At 60.4% G+C, this 20,749-nt stretch overlaps 2 protein-coding genes across 2 annotated transcripts; one reads left to right on the forward strand and one right to left on the reverse strand.

Annotated features, from left to right (window-relative positions):
• The first annotated feature begins 453 nt into the window (after positions 1 to 453).
• SMARCD2 (SWI/SNF related, matrix associated, actin dependent regulator of chromatin, subfamily d, member 2) lies at positions 454 to 15,559 on the forward strand. Its single transcript, XM_062622510.1, has 13 exons — positions 454 to 668; positions 7,374 to 7,558; positions 10,122 to 10,164; positions 10,730 to 10,852; positions 10,971 to 11,090; positions 11,228 to 11,323; positions 12,622 to 12,723; positions 13,611 to 13,772; positions 14,006 to 14,103; positions 14,344 to 14,479; positions 14,599 to 14,721; positions 14,809 to 14,910; positions 15,014 to 15,559. The coding sequence occupies exons 1-13, from the start codon at positions 498 to 500 to the stop codon at positions 15,065 to 15,067; spliced, it is 1,515 nt and encodes a 504-aa protein (XP_062478494.1). The 5' UTR covers positions 454 to 497; the 3' UTR covers positions 15,068 to 15,559.
• A 546-nt stretch (positions 15,560 to 16,105) lies between these two features.
• On the reverse strand, positions 16,106 to 20,252 carry PSMC5 (proteasome 26S subunit, ATPase 5). The gene is made up of 12 exons (XM_062622511.1): positions 20,155 to 20,252; positions 19,536 to 19,607; positions 19,122 to 19,191; positions 18,870 to 18,967; positions 18,462 to 18,518; positions 18,134 to 18,364; positions 17,883 to 18,009; positions 17,568 to 17,758; positions 17,379 to 17,477; positions 17,173 to 17,283; positions 17,010 to 17,096; positions 16,106 to 16,219 (listed from the first exon to the last, which is right to left on the reverse strand). Exons 1-12 carry the CDS (start codon positions 20,191 to 20,193, stop codon positions 16,166 to 16,168), a joined length of 1,236 nt encoding a protein of 411 aa, XP_062478495.1. The 5' UTR covers positions 20,194 to 20,252; the 3' UTR covers positions 16,106 to 16,165.
• Between the last annotated feature and the right edge of the window lie 497 nt (positions 20,253 to 20,749).

The raw sequence follows: 20,749 nt of genomic DNA on the forward strand, positions 1-20,749 counted from the left end.
CACGGAACCAGGCTCTCTGCCAGGTCCTGCCCCACACCAAGCTCTCCGATGGGGCCCCAGCCCCGCACGGGGCTCCGCACGCAGCGGGGCCCGGCCCTGCGGCTCCCCCTGGCGGCCAGCGCAGAGCTCCCAAAGGTACCCCCCCCCCACACACACACACACCTCCGGTCCCGGACGCGCGCACACGAAGGGCGGAGCCTCAAGGAGCGCGGGAGCTGGGTGGGCGGGGCCTCGGGGGCGGAGATCTGGGGCGGAGACTGAGCGCTGGTGGGCGGAGGGGCGGGGGCGTGGCCTCAGCACGGGGGTGTGGTCTCAGCATGGGGGTGTGGCCTCATCGCGGGGGGCGTGGCCTCATCGCGGGGGGTGTGGTCTCTACACGGGGGTGTGGCCTCATCGCGGGGGGCGTGGCAAGCGGGAGGCGCGCGCTGACTCGGCCCGCGGTCGCCGCCGCTGCCGTGTGACCCGCGCGGCCGGGGCCGCCCCCCCCCCGTCCCGCCATGGCCGGCCGCGGCTCCTTCCCGCTCAGCCCGCTGCCCCCCGCCGCCGCCCCGCCACCCCCGGGGCCCGGCCCCGCCATCCTGCGCGGCCCCAGCCCGGTTCCTGCCGCCGCCGCCGCTGCCGCCGCCCCGGGATACCGGCCCATGGGCCCGGCCGCCGCGCAGTACCAGGTGAGGCGGCCTCGGGGGAGTGTGTGGGGGGCGATGGGCGGGGGGGGGGCGCGGAGCACCCTGAGGGCCCCGGCGGGGTGTGGGGGGGCGCTGGGCCGGCCCTTGGGGCCTTCCCCGCGGCTGCCGGCACAGGCCCGGCCGCGGCTCCGCAGCCATTTCCCGTAGCGCGGCCCTGCTCGGAACCTGTTTATCCGCCTGTGCAGGCAAGGCGGGGGAGCCGCTCGGTGCTGCGGGTGCGTGTCCTCAGGGAGGAGCTGAGGAGATGGGGAAGTGGTGGCTGAGGAGGGAAGGCGCCTGCCGGAGAGGGGAAAGTAAACCCGAGCGGGAGTGAAGTGGGAGGAAACCCCTCGTTTTCCATCCCGATCGTAGAATCCTGGGAGTCGGCCGGGTTGGAAAACACCTTTAAGCTCACCCAGTCTAACTGTTCCCAGCACTGCCAAGGCCACCCCTAACCCATGGCACTGAGGCCTCGTCTCCACGAGCTGTGAACTCTTCCAGGGATGGTGGCTGCAGCCCTGCCCTGGGCAGCCTGTTCCAATGCCTGAGCACCCTCTGGGGCAGGAATTGTTCCTCAGCTCCATCCAAACCTGCCCTGGTGCAGCTTGAGGCCGGTTCCTCTTGTCCCATCCCTTGTTCCTTGGGAGCAGAGCCCAGCCCCTCCTGGCACCATCCTCCTGTCAGGCACTTGTAGGCAGCGATCAGGTCCCCATCTCCTATTAGACCATCCCCTATTAGAAGCGTATTCTGACCTACACTCCAGTTTCACCTCCCTCTCACACTCATGGGTTCACTCCTGAGCACACGGCGTTAGGTTTGTGGTGTACAGCAGGCTTGGAATGGAGGAGCCCGGTTGTGCAACATGTTCTTGCTGGTTGTTTCCTCCAGAGCTCCCACCTCATTCCCGCGATTTAGAACTTAAGGAATAAATCCAGCTGGGGCAATTTCCAGCTTGTGAAGCTTGGTTAACACGGGATGAGGAAACAGCTTCCTCCCGTAGCCTTAAAACCAGGGAGAAGCCCGGTGCTGGAGACCAGAGGTGGCACAGCCAAGGCTGGTCTGAACATGAATCGACGGTGTTCCATTTGTCCTGCCCTTCCGTGTGTTGCAAAATCCAGCTGGGAAAACGGTGCCCGACGGAGCAGCCGGGAGCTGCTCGCTGCTCGCTGCTGGGAGTGAACAGGAGAACACATGCTCGCCTTTCCCCCTTCCCCGTTGCTGCCCATAACACCGCCTTGGGAGCACACAGCCAGCGGAGGGTGATGTGGCCAGCGCCGTGGTGTCCGGCACTGCTATACGGGTGCAGTGGGTATGGTGGATGGGCACCACAATGAGCTGGTAGTGAGCACAGTGCTGAGGGATCCAGAGGGGCTGCCTTTTGTTTTGCAATTCCCAGGCTGGGGAAAGCAGCCCCTCCCAGGCCAGCGGCCATCCCGGCGGTACCCAGAGGACTTCGTGCTCCGTTACGCCCTGGTTTGAGGAAGAAACTTCATTATTTGGGCACTAGGAGACACAAGAGGCCTCATGCACGCCAGTGAGTGCTTCGGGGCTCTTTAAGCACTGGGTCTTCCAACATATGCTCGTCCTTCTGACATCCGTGCGTGCCTGCTGCTGATTTCCTGGCGGCTCCAGCAGGGAATTCATGAGGATGACTCTCTTTGGGAGTTCCTTCTGGGAGCCGATGTTTCCAGAGCTTCCCGGTGCTGGTGCCGTGCCTGCAATGGGAAGGAGAGGGTGTTTGTCCAGGAGAAGAGTGATCAGCGGAGCTGTTGGGCTGCTTGGTGCTGGGTCTGTGGGCAGAGCCCCCATCCTGGTCCCTGTTGCTGGCTTCACAGTTACCTTGTGCTGGTGCTTCAGTGGTGCACAGAGGTGGCAAAAGGGTTTTATTGGCACTCACTGGTGGGAAGGAGCCTGGTTTCCATGGGACAGGAACGCTGCTGTCCTAGCCCTCAGTGATCCCATCCCTGGGTAGGCAGCAGTGTGAAGGGGAGTTGTGCTTTGTGGACAGTGGAGCGGGAGAAGTTGCTGGTGTGGAGCCAGCTGGAAGATGAGGTGGCCTGAACATGCTGGAGAGGGTGTAGTGATCCCGATCCACCCCGTCTGCTTGGGAGCAGGGAGAAACTGTTCCTGCTCATCAGGTAATGGGGATTGGCTTGGAGGGGACCTGGGAACAACAGCCAGGGCTGGAGCTGTACCAGAGTGATGCTGCTTGGGCCAGGTGACCCCACCCTTCCCAAGGGAGAGGGTTTCCAAGGCAGGTTTCATCATAGGCTGAGCCTCCAGTTAACTGGGTAATGATACAAAGCAGATGAACGCCGTCCTCTTGGAGCAGGAGGGAGGAAGGCAGTAACAGAGCGTCGTAGTCTCTGAAACACCCTTAGTTTCTCCTGAGGGAACGTGAATGGGTGGACAGCATCTCTAGAAGTTGCTGTTGAAGGCCCTCACTTCATCTTCCCCATTCTCAGGAGCTGTGGGAGCTGTTCCCTGGGCAGTTGAGCGCTGCAGCAGCACAAAGGCAGTGGTTTATGCCAGGCCCTCCTCTCTGCTCTTCCCGTCTGTGCCTCCAAGCTGCCAGTTTCTCTTTCAAGCAGGAACCCAGCACCTTTGTTCCTTGTTCCTGCATGCGTTCGTGCCTGTGTTAGGACTTGAATCCTTGTGACTTTCCCTTTCCCTGGCCTGGCAGCATCTGCAGCTCCAGACGTGAGGCAGGTTTGTCTGGACCCAACATCTCCTCTGGTGCCTGAAACGTTGCCAGCACATGGTCTAAACCTGCTCCGTGTCTCTGCCTGTTGCTTTGTCCTTCTCCCTTTGATTTACTACTTCCTCATCTACTGCCTCCTGCAGTTCCTCCTGGCTCAGAGCACAGGAGCTCTTCCGAGTGTGACGAACTGTGCCAGGGCAGTTTGGGGGCTTGCTGGGAGCAAGATGCTGCCTGCAACGGCATCGTGAGAACAACCACCTCCCGGATGAAGATCTCCACCAGCACAAAGCCAGGCTCCTCCTGGCATTCTCCCAAGAGGGCTCTGCTCACAGATCACAAAGAGGGGGGAAAGCACCCTTTTGGGGTGTGCTGGAGGGGCTCCCTTGGTCCCAAGCCATGCAAAGCCTTGGGTTGAGTGGTGGCTCCTTGAGACCAGCCTGGCAATGGAGCTCAAATCCCGTTTGTTTCTCCATCTCTCCTAATGGGGTGTGCTGCCGTGCGGGGAGGGACTTGCAGGAAGAGCTGCTTTTGCCTGGCATCTCTCCAGGGCTCTGCTCCCAAAGCCCCGGGTGAGGATGCACGTGAGCTCTCACTGTTAGTGTGTACAAAGTTGGATTGTGCCTTTCTGGCCAGAGCACAACGGGATGTGCATTGGGAAGAGCCTTTTCCCCTTGCTGGGGAGATGTGCAGGGGAGAGCTGCAGCCTTGGAAGGAAGATGGGAGCTGTGTCCCGAGTTGCTGCTTCTCTTCAAGCTCACTCTGCATCTTCTTGCAGATCCATCCTGTGATTTATTGCTCCCCTCGTTTTTCCTTTCTGCTACCAGCCTTCAATTTCTGGGCTGCCCTTCCTCAAGAAGGGGCCTTTGGCAGGCAGGAAGGCTTCTGTCATGCCAGCAAACATCCATTGGGAAGCCTTCCAGCCTCCCATTGGATTCAGCTAAAGCTGACTCTGAGCAAAGCTTCCCAAACACAAATGGCCTGTGCATTGACCTGGGATGAACCGCTAAACCACAGCCAGCCCCATCCGCTCCTTTGGCTCTGGCAGGGAGCAGAAACAAGCTGTTTTCTGTCCCATTTCCAAAGGGCTCTCTGCAGGGGAAGGCTGGATGACATCCAGCTTGTTCCTCAGAGCTGAGCTTGCTGGGTTTGCCCTTTGTCCACCCCACCGGCAGCAGCAGTGGGGCAGGCGGGGGAGGACGAGGACCCAGAGGAATGGGACAGCAGCACAGCTCTGGGTGAAGAGGGGTGGACAGAGGGACAAAGAGTGTTAGACAGGAATGAGCTAAGGAAGGGCTCCTTGCCTTGAGCTGGTTGAATAAAATATGCTGAATTTAAACCCTCTTGCATCCTGCTCATTTCCAGGGCTTCCCAAAGGGGATGGAGGCAGGTTTCACCCACCAGGGCTGTAATGCTGCTTTGGAGGCTGCCCTGTGCCTGGGTGGGTTGTGTCCTAGGAGGGGCTGAGGCTCCCTGGGCTGTTGAACACAAGGCAGAGGCTGGTCCTGTTTTGCTGAGAGGTTTCTCCATTCCCCTTAATTTGCAAATCTTGAGGGAAAACTACATCCATCTGTGTGGAGGGTTCTGCATTCCCTTGTTTTCCTCATCCAAGCAATTCAACACAGGTCCCTGGAAGGCTGAACTCACCCCCTCCAGCAGCTCAGCTGTGGCTGATGGTTCTCAGATGTTTGCGGAGGTGATGTTAAGGACTGAAGTGTGACAGATCCATTCATCCTTGTGCTGCACCTCTCACTGCTGACAGAGTCGTCTTCTCTTCTTGCAGCCCCTTGTCCCTCCAAAGAGCAGATGGACACACAGGACGCCTTGCACAAGGTGCCGTCGCTGTTGTGGAGCTGGCAAAGATATCCAGCCAGCCTCCAAATCTGGGATAGATGAGGAATATGACCCGTGGAGTGGCAGAGGGAGGCAGGAGAGGCCTCAGGGCATGGTGGTGATGATGAGAGCTGCCCTGGCTGAAGAGGCCACATCACCCTAGTCCAAGCAAGCTGCTGACAGTGTTCCCTTGTTGGTGCGTGTGTCCTTTGTCACGTAGGGAAGCTCTTGGAGCTTCACCAGGTTCCCTGTGGCACCGATCACTGTCTCTTATGGGGGCTTGAGGAGCACCCAGGGGCAGGGATTTGCCCAGAAGCCATCTGCCTTCTCCATGCTCCTGGAGGCTCTGGGGTGTTGCAGGTGACCTCTTGCACTGTGCAGCTTTCCTTGGGGCTCCGGAATGTCCGCTTGGAAGTTCCACAGCTTCTCATGGCTTATCTGTTCCCCAGAAGCTCTGGTAGGTGAATCAGCAGGGCTATGGAGCACGCTGCTCCTGTAACCACACTGCAAACAGTATTTACGCAGTACCTCTGTGTTTTAGCGCTGCCAAGGGTGTGGATCTTGGTGCTGCCTCTCCTCCCAGCCCTGCCCTGAGGAGCTCTTGATAAACCCAGAGAAACTGGGTTTTGGCATAAGAGGAGGTGCTGCTGGCTGCGGGCGGCTCTTGGCTGGGCTGGAGCAGTCCTGCTTGTCACGAGGAGCTGTGCGAGTGTGGCTCATCCAAAGGAGAGGAACATCTGTGAGGAGGAGCAAACACACTCCTGCCTCATAGCAAGAGCAGGTTTGTGAGGCCAGGCTCCAGAGTTGCTGCTTCAGAGGAAAGCAGAGCCAGTACTGGGTTGTGTAATGGGCTCAGCACTTTATGTGCGTGGTTTTGAACTGCCACGTGCAGCACTCGCCCCGTGACCCGCTGCTGCAGGACACTTCTTGATGCAGCACTTGGTATGTTTTGGGGCTCTCCAGCTTCCGGAGACACCAGTGGCCTCCAGAGCAACTCGAGCTCTTGGGTTTGCAGCTTTGCAGGGAGGAGGTGAGTGTGGTTTGGCCCCAGCTGCCATCAAACGAGCCCTCCTGCCACACATCTGAGCCTAAAATCTCATCTCAGTCTCCCTTCTGTCAGGTTAAAGCCATTTCCCCTTGTTCAAACCCCTTCCCCAGCTTTCTTGTTGGCCTCCTTTAGGTATCGTAGGGCTGCCTTAAGATGCTGTGGTGAGGTGGCTTCGTGAGCAGGGAGGTGCGGTGGGAGGGGAGCCGCGGGGGATGTCCTGGCGCGCTGCGGAGCCTGCGGCACAGCAATGTTGCTCTGCTGGCTCCGTGGCTCTCCCAGCCTCGTGTCTTGGCAGCAGGGAGCCGAGGATCAAAGGATCCCGGGAAGCTGTTGGCTCGGGCCGCCGGTGCAGCAGGCTGGAGCGTGTAGGGGCAGCCAGTGGGTGCTGGGACTGATTGCTGGGGGTCCCAGGGGGGTGTAGGCGCTGGCACTTGTGAGCCGGCAGCGTGGGTGCTGTATTGCCAAGCTGCTCTGTGCCAGGGGATGCACATGGGCTGTGAGTGCTGCCCTGGGTCGGGACCCTTTGCAGGGGGGGGTGGATGTTGTGTGGTGGCTCCTAAATGCCCTTTCCAGGTCCCTGGAGGGGGAAGGACCGGAGCTGGGGTGCTGGCAGGGGGTGAGCTCTCACCTCCATCCCTGCACTCAGGAGCTCAGCTTCCTTCCTCATTCCCAGAGCTGTTAAGAAGTGGGATTGCTCCACTCCCCTCCCAGGCATCCCTTCCAGCAGTGCTGCTCTCTGGAGGGGAACCCTCTGCACAGCACCCGATGTCCCCGGGCTTTGCAGGCAATAGTGACCCTCACGATGCTCCAGGTCCCACGTCTCCTGCTGTGGTGGTGGCTCAGGGCCATGCATGGTTTCAGAGCTGTACTGGCTGCCAGGCTGGGCTTCCCCTGTGCTCAGTGCCTTCTGCTCGTCCCATCACTCTTCCTGCAGTGGGAAGGCTGCAGCTCCAGATGTCCTTCCCACTTCCTTTCCCTGTCCCTGGCTCACACCTTGGAGCAGGATACAGCTGCAGCAGTCTCACTGGGAAGAAGCAAGAGGGCCAATGGCATCAGCTGGTCCTTTGCAAAGCTCAGCTCCCCTTGCGGGGCAGCGTTTAACACATTCCTCTCTTCTCTTCCCCCCCAGCGCCCCGGGATGCCGCCCGGCAGCAGGATGCCCATGGCAGGCCTGCAGGTGGGACCACCAGGAGCACCCCCATACGGAGCAGCCTCCCCGATGAGACCCGGCCTGCCACAGTCCATGATGGATCCCTTCAGGAAGCGCCTGCTGACCCCCCAGGCACAGCCCCCGCTGGCCACCCAGAGGAGAGGGTAAGGGGATGGCACCGGGAACCCGAGTGTTCTATGGGGATGGGGCAGAGAACGCTCAGTTTGCTGCTTCCCTGCACTCTCATCTCTGTGCCAGTAACCAGGCAGCCTCACTACACGCACTTGTGCTTGCCAGAAGCCCCAGCACCAGCTCCTTGGGGTCTTTCCCCCTATACTCTTTTCTTGTGAGATGCCACTTGGAGCACTGCGTGCAGTTCTGGTGTCCCCAACATTAGAATGACATGGAGCTGTTGGAACTAGTCCAGAGGAGGCCACGAGGATGAGCAGGAGCTGGAGCAGCTCCTGTATGGAGACAGGCTGAGAGCATTGGGGCTGTTCAGCCTGGAGAAGAGAAGCTGCATGGAGACCTCAGAGCAGCTTCCAGTGTCTGAAGGGGGCTACAGGGATGCTGGGGAGAGACTCTTCATCAGGGACTGGAGTGATAGGACAAGGATTGATTGAGATGAGCTCTCAGGCAGAAGCTCTTCCCTGTGAGGGTGCTGAGGCGCTGGCACAGGGTGCCCAGAGAAGCTGTGGCTGCCCCATCCCTGGCAGTGTTCAAGGCCAGGTTGGACACAGGGGCTTGGAGCAAGCTGCTCCAGTGGAAGGGGTCCCTGCCCGTGGCAGGGGTTGGAGCTGGATGGGCTTCACGGTCCCTTCCAACACAAACCAGGCTGGGATTCTAGGATGCCCAGGGCAGGGTCTCTTCGTCCTAACGGATACTCAGGCCCTGTTCCCTGCCCTGAGCTCAGTTGGCTCCGTGATCCCTCCACAGGCTATTGCAGCCTCTGCACAGCGACTGTGCATCCCAAGCAAGCAGGGGATTAGGGACAAGGGGCAGCTCACCATGGAGCAGACGTCAGCAGCCAGATAAGGCTGCAGCTCATTCCCAAGGGCGGGCTGCATGGATCAGCCGGGCTAGCATCCTTGCTCCCAGATGGCTGTGGATCAAGGGATTAGGAATTGCCAGCTGCTGATGGGGTGGCCAAAGCCTGCAGGGCAGGAAGCATTTGTAATGCATCAGGAGGAGCTCAAAGCAGTGCCCTGGCCCCCTCTTTAGCTGGGGGGTGTGTCCATAGGGTAACCACTGTACCTTGTACATCACCGCTGCCCTGCTGCTTCCCTGCTGCCAAAAGAAAGGGACTTCCCTCTGCCTGCTGGACTCTGCCCCATGCACCCTCACACATGCAGCAGAATGTTTCCGTCTGTATCCAGGCATTGAGCAGGATGGGGATGTAGAATCAGGGTGGGCTCAGGCTCACAGGGTGCTGCGGAGCATGGGGTGGGAAAAGAGAACAGGGCTCTGTGGTCCTACAGGAGAGAGCTAAACTGGCTCTGGGTAGGGCTGCAGCCATTCTGTGGTCACTGTTTCCTTTTTACCCATGAAGATTTCAGCCCCACCATGGCAAGGTTGGTTTGGTTTTAGGGTTTTAAGTGGGCTCCTGGAAATGGGCTTTGGTTTGTACCAAATGTGATGGCCATTTCTAGAGAGGGAATACAGGAACAGACAGGAGCATGCTGCAGCCCCAGCTTTTCCTTATACCACCTTCTCCTTGCTCCTGCCTTGCAGCACCTTTAGCAAGAGGTAGCAGCAAAGCAAACTGACCTCAGGGGCTGGATTTCCTTCCCTGTGAAAGGCTTGAGACACCCAACATCTTCCCCTGGAGTCATCTTGGCTGGAGTGCAGGGACTTCCCTGGGGCAGCAGCACAAGAGGGACGTGGAGCTGTTGGAGTTGAGTCCAGGGGAGGGCACGGAGATGCTGCAAGGGCTGGAGCAGCTCTGCTCTGGAGCCAGGCTGAGAGAGCTGGGCTGAGTCAGCCTGGAGAAGAGAAGGCTCCTGAAGGGGAGACCTGAGAGCAGCTCCAGTGCCTGAAGGGGCTGCAGGAAACCTGGAGAGGGGCTTGGGACAAGGGATGTAGGGACAGGACAAGGGGAATGGCTTTAACCTGCCAGAGAGGAGACTGAGATGAGCTCTCAGGCACAAGCTCTTCCCCGTGAGGGTGCTGAGGCGCTGGCACAGGGTGCCCAGAGAAGCTGTGGCTGCCCCATCCCTGGCAGTGTTCAAGGCCAGGTTGGACACAGAGGCTTGGAGCAAGCTGCTCCAGTGGAAGGGGTCCCTGCAGTGGCAGGGGTTGGAGCTGGAGGACCTTTGAGGTCCCTTCCAACACAAACCAGATTGTGATTCTGTGATGATTCTGATACTTTCTCTTACTCATTTGCTTTCTGGCACTAAGCTGAGGTCTCATGGTCTGGATGCTCTCACAGCATCTGCTCTCCTCCTGCAAGTCCACAGTCCCTGTCACACAGAGCAGCCCCAAAAGGAGACCTCGTCTCCCCCAGGCCTGTTCACTGCTGCCAGACAGAGCCATCCATGTGGCACGGAGCTGGCACTCCCACTGTGACTGCCCTCTCTGGAGCCTGGCCCTGTTAGTGGCCTGGATGGGGCCAAAGTGCCACCAAGCTTCTAGCGTACAAGCAGGTCTCAGCAGCGTCCCCATCACCCACCGGGCAGGCAGCAGGATGTCCTGTGAGGTGTTTTGTGCCTGTCTCTGTGCTCTTTGCAGGGTGAAGAGGAGGAAGATGGCTGACAAGGTGCTGCCACAGAGGGTGAGTGCACGGGGAAGGCACTGAGCTGCTATAGGGACCTGTGCTGCCTTCCCAGTGGAGCCAAGGCGATGAGGTCACCAGGAGGAGAAGGATCTCACTGAGCTGCCTCCTGCCCACTGGGCATTGCAGCTCAGTCCCTAACCTACCCAGAAGATGTCTTATCTCTTCCTCTGGGCTGGCAGGAGAAGGTTTGGGGTGTGCATAAGTTGGACATGCAGGACTTTGAGCAAGCCAGGAGCAGCGATGGCTTGGGGTAGGGGCCCCAGGAGCACCCTGAGCCTCTCCTGGGGGTCCCTCTTGATAATCCAGGGTGACATTACCTGCCTGTGACACTGGGCACAGGGACAGGCTCCAAAACGAGGTCTGCAGCACAGCTCTGGGATGTGGGGAGAGCTTTGCAGGCTGTAGTCTTGCGTTTCAGATGAGAAATCAATGCTGTCATGCTGGACCCATCACTCGGTGACTCCTTGGTGGGTCAGCCCAGCACCAGTAGCGTTGCTGGGGCTGGTGCAGGGGATGCAGCCCCATCCCAGCACGCAAGGAATTGACCATTCCTGCTTGGCAGATCCGGGAACTGGTCCCAGAATCCCAGGCCTACATGGACCTCCTCGCCTTCGAGCGCAAGCTGGACCAAACCATCGCTCGGAAGAGGATGGAGATTCAAGAGGCCATTAAGAAGCCACTGACGGTGCGTTGGCCACACTGGCTGGACGGGATGGGGGGTATGAAATGGGTGCTGCTCTGGGTTCTGGCAGCCCCCCTCTCGCTCCAAGCATCCCCCCCCCCCCCTTCTCTCTTTTTCACAGCAAAAGCGGAAGCTGAGGATTTACATCTCCAACACTTTCACCCCGGCCAAAGAAGAAGGGGAGGGTGGGGAGCGTGTGGCCTCCTGGGAGCTGCGTGTCGAGGGCAAACTGCTGGAGGATGTAAGGATCCTTGCATGGACGGACTGGTTCTGGGAGGACCATTGGTGCCCTGGGCTGGGCTGGTTTGAATGGAGGTGGGGTTTGGGTTGAAACCCTCCCATGGCAGCGTCAGGCCAAGTCTCTGCTCTCTTTTGCAGCCAAGCAAGCAGAAGAGGAAGTTCTCCTCCTTTTTCAAGAGCCTCGTCATAGAGCTGGACAAAGAGCTGTATGGGCCAGACAACCATCTGGTGGAGGTGAGATGGAAGGCTCATGGTGCCTGGGGGTCTTGAGCAAGAAGCTTTTGGGTGCTGGGGATGGTGCTGAGCCCTCCATGGGGGAGCAGGCTCAAGTGTTCTTGCCTGCTACTGGCCGGTGGCTGGTGTGGTGGGTCCTGGCAGCAAGTGCTGCCCACTCAGCTCTTAACCCCCTTCTGCCTGCAAGTAGAAGGACAATGGGGCTGGTGCAGGGCCTGGAACACAAGTATGATGGGGAACGGCTGAGAGACCTGGGGGGTTCAGGCTGGAGAAGAGAAGGCTCAGGGGGACCTGATCGCTCCCTACAAGTGCCTGACAGGAGGATGGAGCCAGGAGGGGCTGGGCTCTGCTCCCAAGGAACAAGGGATGGGACAAGAGGAACCGGCCTCAAGCTGCACCAGGGCAGGTTTAGATGGAGCTGAGGAACAATTCCTGCCCCAGAGGGTGCTCAGGCATTGGAACAGGCTGCCCAGGGCAGGGCTGCAGTCACCGGCCCTGCAAGTGTTCACACAGTGTGGAGACGAGGCCTCAGTGCCATGGGTTAGGGGTGGCCTTGGCAGTGCTGGGAATGGTTGGACTTGATGAGCTTAAAGGACTTTTCCAACTGAGTTGATTCTGTGATTCCAAGTACGCAGTCAGAGCTGAGCTGTGGGGCTGCAGCCAGGGGGTGGCTCTGGAGGGCAGCTTGGGCAGCCCCGGGTCCCTCAGGTTTGCACAAGTGGGGCCAACACAGGAGCTGATGCTGCAGGAAAGCTCATTGTGCATCCCGGAGCCAGGAGGGGAGAGGGATCTGCCCCGTTACCTGCCAGCCTGCTGCAGAGGTGGGAGGTGAAGCACTGCCTGTGGGTGGGAGCAGCCCTTTGTTGGGTGCTCCTGCCTGGAACAGGTTTTCCCTGTACCCAGCTCATGCTTTTTACCCCAGGAAGTGCTTGTTTCTGTGGTGGTTTGTGAACAGCTCTGATGAGCATCCCCTGCAGTGCCCGAGGCAGGGTTGATCCTGTGTGGATTCCAGGAGGTGTTTGAGTCCCTGGCATTAAGTGTTCAGGGCTGTAACTCCCCAGCACACCCAAACTCCCATCCAGCTCTGTGCTGGAGCACACTAAGCCATATCATTTGGACTGGGTGGGCTCTTGGCTGAAGGCCCCTGGGGTCAGCCTGCCCGGGGTGGGCTCCAGGCTGGCTGGCTCTGCTGGAGCCCTGCACGGAGCCCAGGGCCCTGCTCTCTGCAGACAGGAGGCCTGGTTGCAGGTGCCTTGTCACGCTCCTGGAGTTTCCAGTGTCCCTTTGCTCTCTCGTAGTGGCACCGGCTGCCCACAACCCAGGAGACCGACGGCTTCCAAGTGAAGCGTCCTGGCGATGTCAATGTGAAATGCACTCTGCTGCTCATGCTGGATCACCAGGTAGGGCCCTGGGGACACAAGTGCTGCTGCCTGGCCTCCTGCATGGCTCAGCTGTGTGAGGCAGCTTGAGGGGGGGCAAGGGGGGCCTGGGCTGGGGCAGCACCTTGTATGAGGCTGTCGTGAGGCTGTGAGGGAGCACAGAGGTGTTCCAGGCATGGACCACACAGCCAGTGGTGGCACAAGGGGTGTGCAGGGCACCACAGTTAGGAGAGGGTCGCTTCCAAGCACCAGAGAGAGCCCTGCAGCCTTTGTTGGTCAACGAGAAACTGAACATGACTGGGCTGTGAGTGCTTGGGCACAGAGCCCCCATGGGTCCTGGAGTGCATCCCCAGAGCATGAGCAGCAGGTCAAAGGAGGTGACCCTGCCCCTCTGCTCTGCTCTCGTAAGACCCCATTTGCAGCACTGTGTGCAGTTCTGGTGTCCTCAGCATCAGGACATGGAGCTGTTGGAGCAAGTCCAGAGGAGACCACGAGCAGCTCCCGTGTGGAGCCAGGCTGAGAACACTGGGGCTGTTCAGCCTGGAGAAGAGAAACTGCAGGGAGACTTCAGGGCAGCTTCCAGAAGGATGCTGGAGAGGGACTCTGTCAGGGTCTGTAGTGACAGGACAAGGGGTAACAGGTTCAAACTGAAACGGGGGATTCAGGTTAGATCTAAGGCAGAAGCTCTTCCCTGTGAGGGTGCTGAGGCGCTGGCACAGGGTGCCCAGAGAAGCTGTGGCTGCCCCATCCCTGGCAGTGCTCAAGGCCAGGTTGGACACAGGGGCTTGGAGCAAGCTGCTCTAGTGGAAGGGGTCCCTGCCTGTGGCAGGGCTTGGAGCTGGAGGAGCTTTAAGGTCCTTTCCAGCCCCAACCATTGTGCGATTCCATGCTCCTGCGTGCCCGTGCAGCCTCCGCAGTACAAACTGGACCCTCGCCTGGCTCGCCTGCTTGGGGTGCACACCCAGACCCGCGCCAGCATCATGCAGGCGCTCTGGCTCTACATCAAGCACAACAAGCTGCAGGACAGCCACGAGAAGGAGTACATCAACTGCAACCGCTACTTCCGCCAGGTCAGCCCTCGCCCTGCGGCCCCAGCTCGCTCTGCTGGGAGAACCCCCTTCCCACCCCCAGTACAGCCACAAACGGCAGCTGCTTTGGCTGGCAGCAAGCTCCAGTCTCAGTTTATACCTCATCCATCAGCTTGCCATGCACAAACCAGGGCTGGGCAAGCCTCTCCTCGTGCCTGGCCCTCTCAGAGGTGGAGGGGGGCCCTGCCAACGCAGACTCTGCTTTGTCCCTCCAGATCTTCAACTGCATCCGCATGCGCTTCTCTGAGATCCCCATGAAGCTGGCAGGGCTCCTGCAGCACCCAGATCCCATCATCATCAACCACACCATCAGGTAGGGGTGGAGAGTGTGATGAGCAGTGCTCCCCAAGGCTCTGTGGGGCGCAGAGTGGTACCTGCAGGGGGGCTGAGGTCTGCAGCCCAAAGCAGAAGTCTCCCAGAAGAATGATCCAACTCCATGTGGGGGTTTGTTGGGGCAGGCACTGGGGTACTGGGGTTGTGCTGGGGGAGTCGATCCAGCCCTGCAGCAGGGTGGGGGTGATGAAGCGTCCCCCACCACCCCTTTTCCTGCCAGCGTGGACCCCAATGACCAGAAGAAGACGGCGTGCTACGACATCGATGTGGAGGTGGACGATCCCCTGAAGGCTCAGATGAGCAACTTCCTGGCTTCCACCACCAACCAGCAGGAGATCGCCTCGCTGGATGCCAAGGTGTGGGGGCTCTGGGCTGGCAGTTGGAGGTCACACTGCAGTGCTGGGGGGGCAGTGTGGTGGCAGCAATGCCCTGCTCGGGGGGGACACAGCTGCCTCTCACCCCATCCTCTCCCTAGATCCATGAGACCATCGAATCCATCAACCAGCTGAAGACGCAGCGCGATTTCATGCTGAGCTTCAGCAACAACCCCCAGGATTTCATCCAGGAATGGATCAAATCCCAGAGGAGAGATCTCAAGGTAAAACCCTGCGGCTGGGTAGAGCGAAGGGCTGGGGGGTGATCCTGGGCTTCACCCCGTGTCCCCCCCATCCCGTGTTTTGCTCAGATCATAACGGATGTGATCGGGAACCCCGAGGAGGAGCGGCGAGCCGAGTTCTACCAGCAGCCCTGGGCGCAGGAGGCTGTGGGCAGACACATCTTTGCCAAGGTGGGCTCTGTGCTGTGCCAGAGGGGAGCTGCAAGGTTGGGATGGTGGGAGGGGAGCACGGGGCAGCCACTGGCCCTACCTGACCCCCGTCCATCTCCTGCAGGTCCAGCAGCGTCGGCAGGAACTGGAACAAGTGCTCGGGATCCGCCTCACCTAAAGGGGCCGGCAGGGGCTCGGGAGCTCCTTCTCCTCTCGCTGCTGCCTGAGCCTGATGGTACTTACTGGAATCAAACAGCACTTGCACAAACCCGACGTGCCTGGAGGGACGCGGAGCCACCCCTGGGCTCCCCTCGAGAAGCTCTGGCCCCAGGCAGAGCACAGCAGAGGCTCCCCCAGTTCCCCCCCTCGAAGTCCCACTGCAGCCCTCGCGCTGCGCTAACGCTTCTCCGCATCCCTCCTGCGCTCCTCGCTCCCCTCCTCCAGCCTAAATCCCTCCTGGAGCTGCTGCCCAGCAGCGCCAAGCTGCCTGCGTGCACCAGGAGCTGCCTCCTGCTCTCCCTGAGCCCAGCTGCCAGCACGGCAGGCCCGGCCCTGCCCCTCTGCAACCAAAGTTGTGTCATTCCAAACGCCAGCCCCCCTTCTCCTGACGTTTTGCACTATTTTTGTGAGCAGGTTTTATAAAACAATAGATAAAAAAGCGTTTTGTACAGTGGGTTTGTATTTGATTAATATATTGAGTTCCTCTTCCTGCACCCATGGCCTCAATCTATGCAGTGGGGGGGGAAGCTCAGGGCTGGCTCAGCCCAAACTGCTCTTTTTTTAGACAGAACCAAGGTTTTTTTAGGGGAAGTTTTTGACAATCAGTTGATTTATAGGATGAGTGACTCAGGTGGGGGCAGAGGGGGTGGCTCTGCCCCCAGCAGCCTGCAGACAGTGGGACCACCAGGGCTATGGAGGGAACTGGAGATGCTGGGGAGTGAGGGGACCAAGTGGGGCGGAGAGGACAGTGCCACCGACGTGCCTTAACTCCCCCCCCAGCCCAGGCTGGAGCGGCTCTGCCTCCTCCACGGGTGCAGGCAGAGGGGAGGTGGGTTTACACGGCTCAGGGGTGCCTGTTCTGCCTCTTGTGTAACCAGTTTTTGTCTATTTTGGATGTTTTCTAATAAAAGCAGTTAGCAGCAGCTCGTGTGGGTTTGTGCTGAGTCCCAACACCCCCCCCCCTCCCGCCCCCCAACCCCACAGCAGGGCACAGGCCTGGCCGTAGCAGCACTTTATTAGAGGTGGTGCAGCCAAAGGAGCAGCCCTGGCCTCGCCGTTACTTCCACAGCTTCTTGATGGACATGTTCTTCTCGCTGTCCTTCTGCATCACCTGGGTGCAAAGGAGACAACAGTCGGGTCCATCCCAGTATGCACCTCCCATTTGGGCGCTACTAACGCCCAAACCTGGTGCCAGCCCTGCACAGGAGCTGTCAGCTCCCTCCTTTGTCACTCACATGGGGACAACCCCCTTAAATTCTAGGCTGACTTGGTTGGGTCTTAAAGCTCATCCAGCTCCAACCCCTGCCATGGCAGGGACCCCTTCCACTGGAGCAGCTTGCTCCAAGCCCCTGTGTCCAACCTGGCCTTGAGCACTGCCAGGGATGGGGCAGCCACAGCTTCTCTGGGCACCCTGTGCCAGCGCCTCAGCACCCTCACAGGGAAGAGCTTCTGCCTAAGAGCTCATCTCAGTCTCCCCTCTGGCAGCTTAAGGCCATTCCCCTTGTGCTGCCCCTACATCCCTTGTCCGAAGTCTGTTTCCAGGTTTCCTGCAGCCCCTTTAGGCACTGGAGCTGCTCTGAGGTCTCCCCTTCAGGAGCCTTCTCTTCTCCAGGCTGCCCCAGCCCAGCTCTCTCAGCCTGGCTCCAGAGCAGAGCTGCTCTAGCCCTCGCAGCAGCTCCATGGCCTCCTCTGGACTCAACGCAACAGCTCCAAGTCCCTCTTGTGCTACTGCCCCAGAGCTGGATCAGGACTGCAGGGCAGGGGTCTTAACCCTGCTGCCTGTCCCCAGAACTGACCCCAATCAAGTTTCTCACCTCCCAGGCCCATTTATGCCTCCCCAACAGGGAGCTGTTGCTGCAGGAAGCCCCCCGCACCTCTTTCGCCTCCCCCACAGCACTTACCTTGGCAACAGCCATTTCAAAGTCTTCTTGTGTGACGTGCACCCGCCTCTCCCTCAGCGCGTACATGCCAGCCTCCGTGCACACCCCCTGCGAGGGACAGGGACGTCACCACCTGCCACTGCCCCCTCTGCCAGCCCCAGTGCCACCACGGACCCTGGCTCACCTTCACCTCCGCACCCGATGCCCCCGGCATCAGCTCCGCGATCTTCCGCAGGTTGATGCCTCGCGTCAGGTTCATCTTCCGGGAGTGGATCTTGAGGATGTCCAGGCGGGCCTGGGGGAGAACGGCAGCAAAGCAGGGGCTGGAGCAGCAGGAATCGCTTCCAGGCAGGTTGGGGACAGGACCAGGGCCGCAGGGACCCCCCCTACCTCCTCGTTGGGAGGAGGGAACTCGATCTTCCTGTCGATGCGGCCGGGGCGCAGCAGAGCCGAGTCCAGGATGTCGATGCGGTTTGTGGCCATGATCACCTGCACGGGACAGCAACCATCACCACTGTGGCCACCAGAAGACCAGCAGGACACGGCCCCGGCCCCAAGGCAAGGATGGTACCCTCTGACCTTGATGTTCTTGGTGGCCTCGAAGCCATCGAGCTGGTTGAGGAGCTCCAGCATCGTGCGCTGCACCTCGCTGTCCCCACCAGAGCCGCCCTCCAGGCGGGAAGAGCCGATGGAGTCAATCTCATCCATGAAGATGATGGAGGGAGCATGTTCCCGGGCCATCACAAACAGCTCCCGCACCATGCGGGCACCTGCAGGATGCAGAGAGGGCTGAGCCCGGGCACACCGAGCTCCATCTGCCCCAGAGCCTGTGCGAGAGCCTGGACCTGAGGCCACCCAGCACCACGGGAGCCACCTCCCCCTGCACCCTGTTACCTTCCCCAATGAATTTCTGCACCAGCTCCGAGCCCGAGACACGGATGAAGGTGCAGTCGGTGTGGTGGGCAACAGCCCTGGCCAGCAAGGTCTTGCCTGTGCCAGGGGGTCCGTAGAGCAGCACACCCTGCAATGAGCACATAGACACCTCAGCACCCCATCCATGCTGCACAGGCAGCAGGGGAAACCTCCAGAGGTGACACCAAAGAGCCCCCAGATGCTGGCCCCCACCACAGATCCCCAGCACTTGCCTTGGGCTGGGCAATCCCCAGAGCCTCAAAGAGCTCAGGGTGCTTGACTGGCAGCTCGATCACCTCCTTGATCTCCTTAATCTGCTTGTCCAAGCCCCCTATCATCTCGTAAGTAGAATCTGGAACCTTCTCCACCATCATGAGGGACACGAGCGGGTCCACTTTGTTGGGCAGGATCTTGTGCAGGGTGTAGCTGTCGTTGCGCAGGGCCACACGGCAGTTCGGGGTCACCTGCAGCAAGCAGAGGGGACCTCAGCACCCCTGGGCAGGGCCAGGGCAGGCAGCTCCAGGCTTCCCATGTCCTCTCCCACATTCCCCAAACACTCACGTCATTGATGTCGATGTTCTTGTCCACATCCACCACAAACTTCCCCTCCGGGTGCACCTGGAAAGTGACAGTTGCCACCAGGAGTTATCTCCCTATCACGTGCCCAATAGCCACAACGGGTGCCTGGAGCAGCAGGAAGGAGGCAGGGAGCTCAGCCAACACCAAACACCCTGCAGCCCCTCCTGTCCCCAGGAAGCCTATGCCAGCTGCCTCCCATCAGCAGTGTGGCCCAGGAGGACGGCCACAATGTGCTCCTCTGGAGCAAAAAGGCCTCATTTCACATCTTTTAGCTGTTACATCCCCTCAGAGCTCCTGTTTGCACTCACTCCAAGCCTTGGGGGATCAAAGGCAGTGTCTGTCAGACCCCACCCCACTGTGGCCCAGAGCCGGTCACCCTCAGCCCCATACCTTGACAAGCACTTTCTTCTTGTCCATGGCTCTCACCACCTCCCCCACGTAGGAGCCCTGCTCCTGCAGGAGCTGCAGCTCCTCCCGCAACAGGCGCACTGCAGAGAGGGAGACGTCAGCACCAGCCACAAGCAATTGTGCCCATCCCTGCCCATGATGGAGGGGCAGCACTTGCCACCATGGCTGGCAACTGGGCCAGGAGCCACCAGCCCCAGAGCCCCAGTGAGGAAGACGAGGGGAGCCGAGCCATACCTTTAGCATTCAACTCGTTCCTCTGTGCTTGCAGGCGCCGCAGGTTCTGGCTCTTCTCGTTCACGATGAGCTGTTGGGAGAACAGCTTTGTTGTGCCCTCAATATCCCATGCACTGCTCACAGCAACCCAGCGCGGGCACCAACACAACGGCCTTTGTCTGGGACAGGGGCATGCGGGGGACAGCCCATCCCAGCAGGGCACAGCTACACACCACGGTCAAGTGGTGGGACTCATCTCATGCTCCCCCACCACCCAAAGGTTGCTGAGAGCACCTCGGGGCAGCGTTTCCTCCTCCCACCCCAGCGCAGGACACCCACAGCACAGCGCAGGCTGTGGGGGCTCCCAGTGCAAGTGTAGGGATGTGGCCACACAGCCCTGGGCGGGCACCTCGTGTACCTCCAAGCCTGGCTCACCTGCAGCTCCTCGATCTTGGACAGGTAGTACTGCCGGAGCCCCGTGCCGCCCTTCCCGTCATCCATCTCCATCTGCGGGACAGCAGAGCTCAGCCCCACAGCCCTTGGCCCCAGGGCCTGGCCATTCCACCCACTTGAGCAGCTTGCTCCAAGCCCCTGTGTCCAACCTGGCCTTGAACACTGCCAGGGATGGGGCAGCCACAGCTTCTCGGGGCAGCCACAGCTTCTCTGGGCACCCTGTGCCAGCGCCTCAGCACCCTCACAGGGAAGAGCTTCTGCCTTGTATCCAACCCGAATCCCCCTGTTTCAGTTTAAACTTCTCACCCCTTTCTTATCACTACATCCCCACAGAAGTCTCTCTCCAGCACCCGCAGTCTCACCATTCCCACCCGCAGCTCCCCCTTCTCCCGCAGCCTCCTCCCGCACCCCCAGCCCCGCTCACCCCCTGTTCCCTCAGGGAGGCTGAGGCGAGACCCGCCGAGTCATGGCTCCCGCCAGGCCCCGGCCACATGCGGTGGCAGCAGAGCCCCGCGGCAGCACGGCGCGGCCCGAGCACCCCGTGACCGTCCCCGCTTCGCTCCATCCCATCCCATCCCGGCCCGGCCCGGCCCGGCCGCACCTGCTCGGGCCCGTCCACCGCCATCTTCTCCGCCGGCATCGGGACCCGGCGCAGCTCCTGCCGACAACAAAGATGGCCGCCGCCCCCTTCCTTCTGTGCACGCCAGGCGCGAAAACGTCACTTCCGCTCCCCGCATGGCCGCCGCGGGGGTGAAGCGCGCTCCGGTTGCGACGTTGCCGCCATTTTGGTAGGGTCAAAGCTGATTTCCCCGCACCGAGGGGGGAGCAAGGACGGCTCCTGGCCACCGAGCCTCCAGCGGAGGAGGGAGCCTCCGACGATACCGGTTCGGTTACAGCTCCCCCGTCTGCCGCCCGGCCGCGGAAGGGGAGGGCGCGCCACACTCAACATGGTGGCCAGGGCGAGGAGGAGCGGAAGTCGGGCGGCTGGCGCGGGGCACGACGGGAAGGTTGTGAGGGCACGCGGTGGCGGCGGGACCGGACCGGGATCGGGATCGGGATCGGGATCAGGATCAGGTTCGGGATCGGGACCGGGATCGGAGTCGGGATCGGGATCGGGACCGGGATCGGAGTCGGGACCGGGATCGGAGTCGGGACCGGGATCAGAGTCGGGACCGGGATCAGAGTCGGGACCGGGA

The sequence above is a fragment of the Pezoporus occidentalis genome, unplaced genomic scaffold (genome assembly GCF_034315485.1).
Source record: "Pezoporus occidentalis ecotype Australia unplaced genomic scaffold, CSIRO_AGI_Poc_V1 ctg242, whole genome shotgun sequence".
NCBI lineage: Eukaryota > Metazoa > Chordata > Aves > Psittaciformes > Psittacidae > Pezoporus > Pezoporus occidentalis.

Bases quoted from the DNA above. Each gene is read 5' to 3' on its own strand.
- SMARCD2 (XM_062622510.1), top strand. From the start codon at position 498: ATGGCCGGCCGCGGCTCCTTCCCGCTCAGCCCGCTGCCCCCCGCCGCC. The intron at 10,165-10,729 runs GTGAGTGCACGG...CCTGCTTGGCAG, and splicing joins ACAAGGTGCTGCCACAGAGG to ATCCGGGAACTGGTCCCAGA. The intron at 11,091-11,227 runs GTAAGGATCCTT...TCTCTTTTGCAG, and splicing joins AGGGCAAACTGCTGGAGGAT to CCAAGCAAGCAGAAGAGGAA.
- PSMC5 (XM_062622511.1), bottom strand. From the start codon at position 20,193: ATGCCGGCGGAGAAGATGGCGGTGGACGGGCCCGAGCAG. The intron at 18,968-19,121 runs GTATGGCTCGGC...CCCTCTCTGCAG, and splicing joins GAACGAGTTGAATGCTAAAG to TGCGCCTGTTGCGGGAGGAG. The intron at 18,519-18,869 runs GTATGGGGCTGA...GTCACTTTCCAG, and splicing joins AGAAGAAAGTGCTTGTCAAG to GTGCACCCGGAGGGGAAGTT.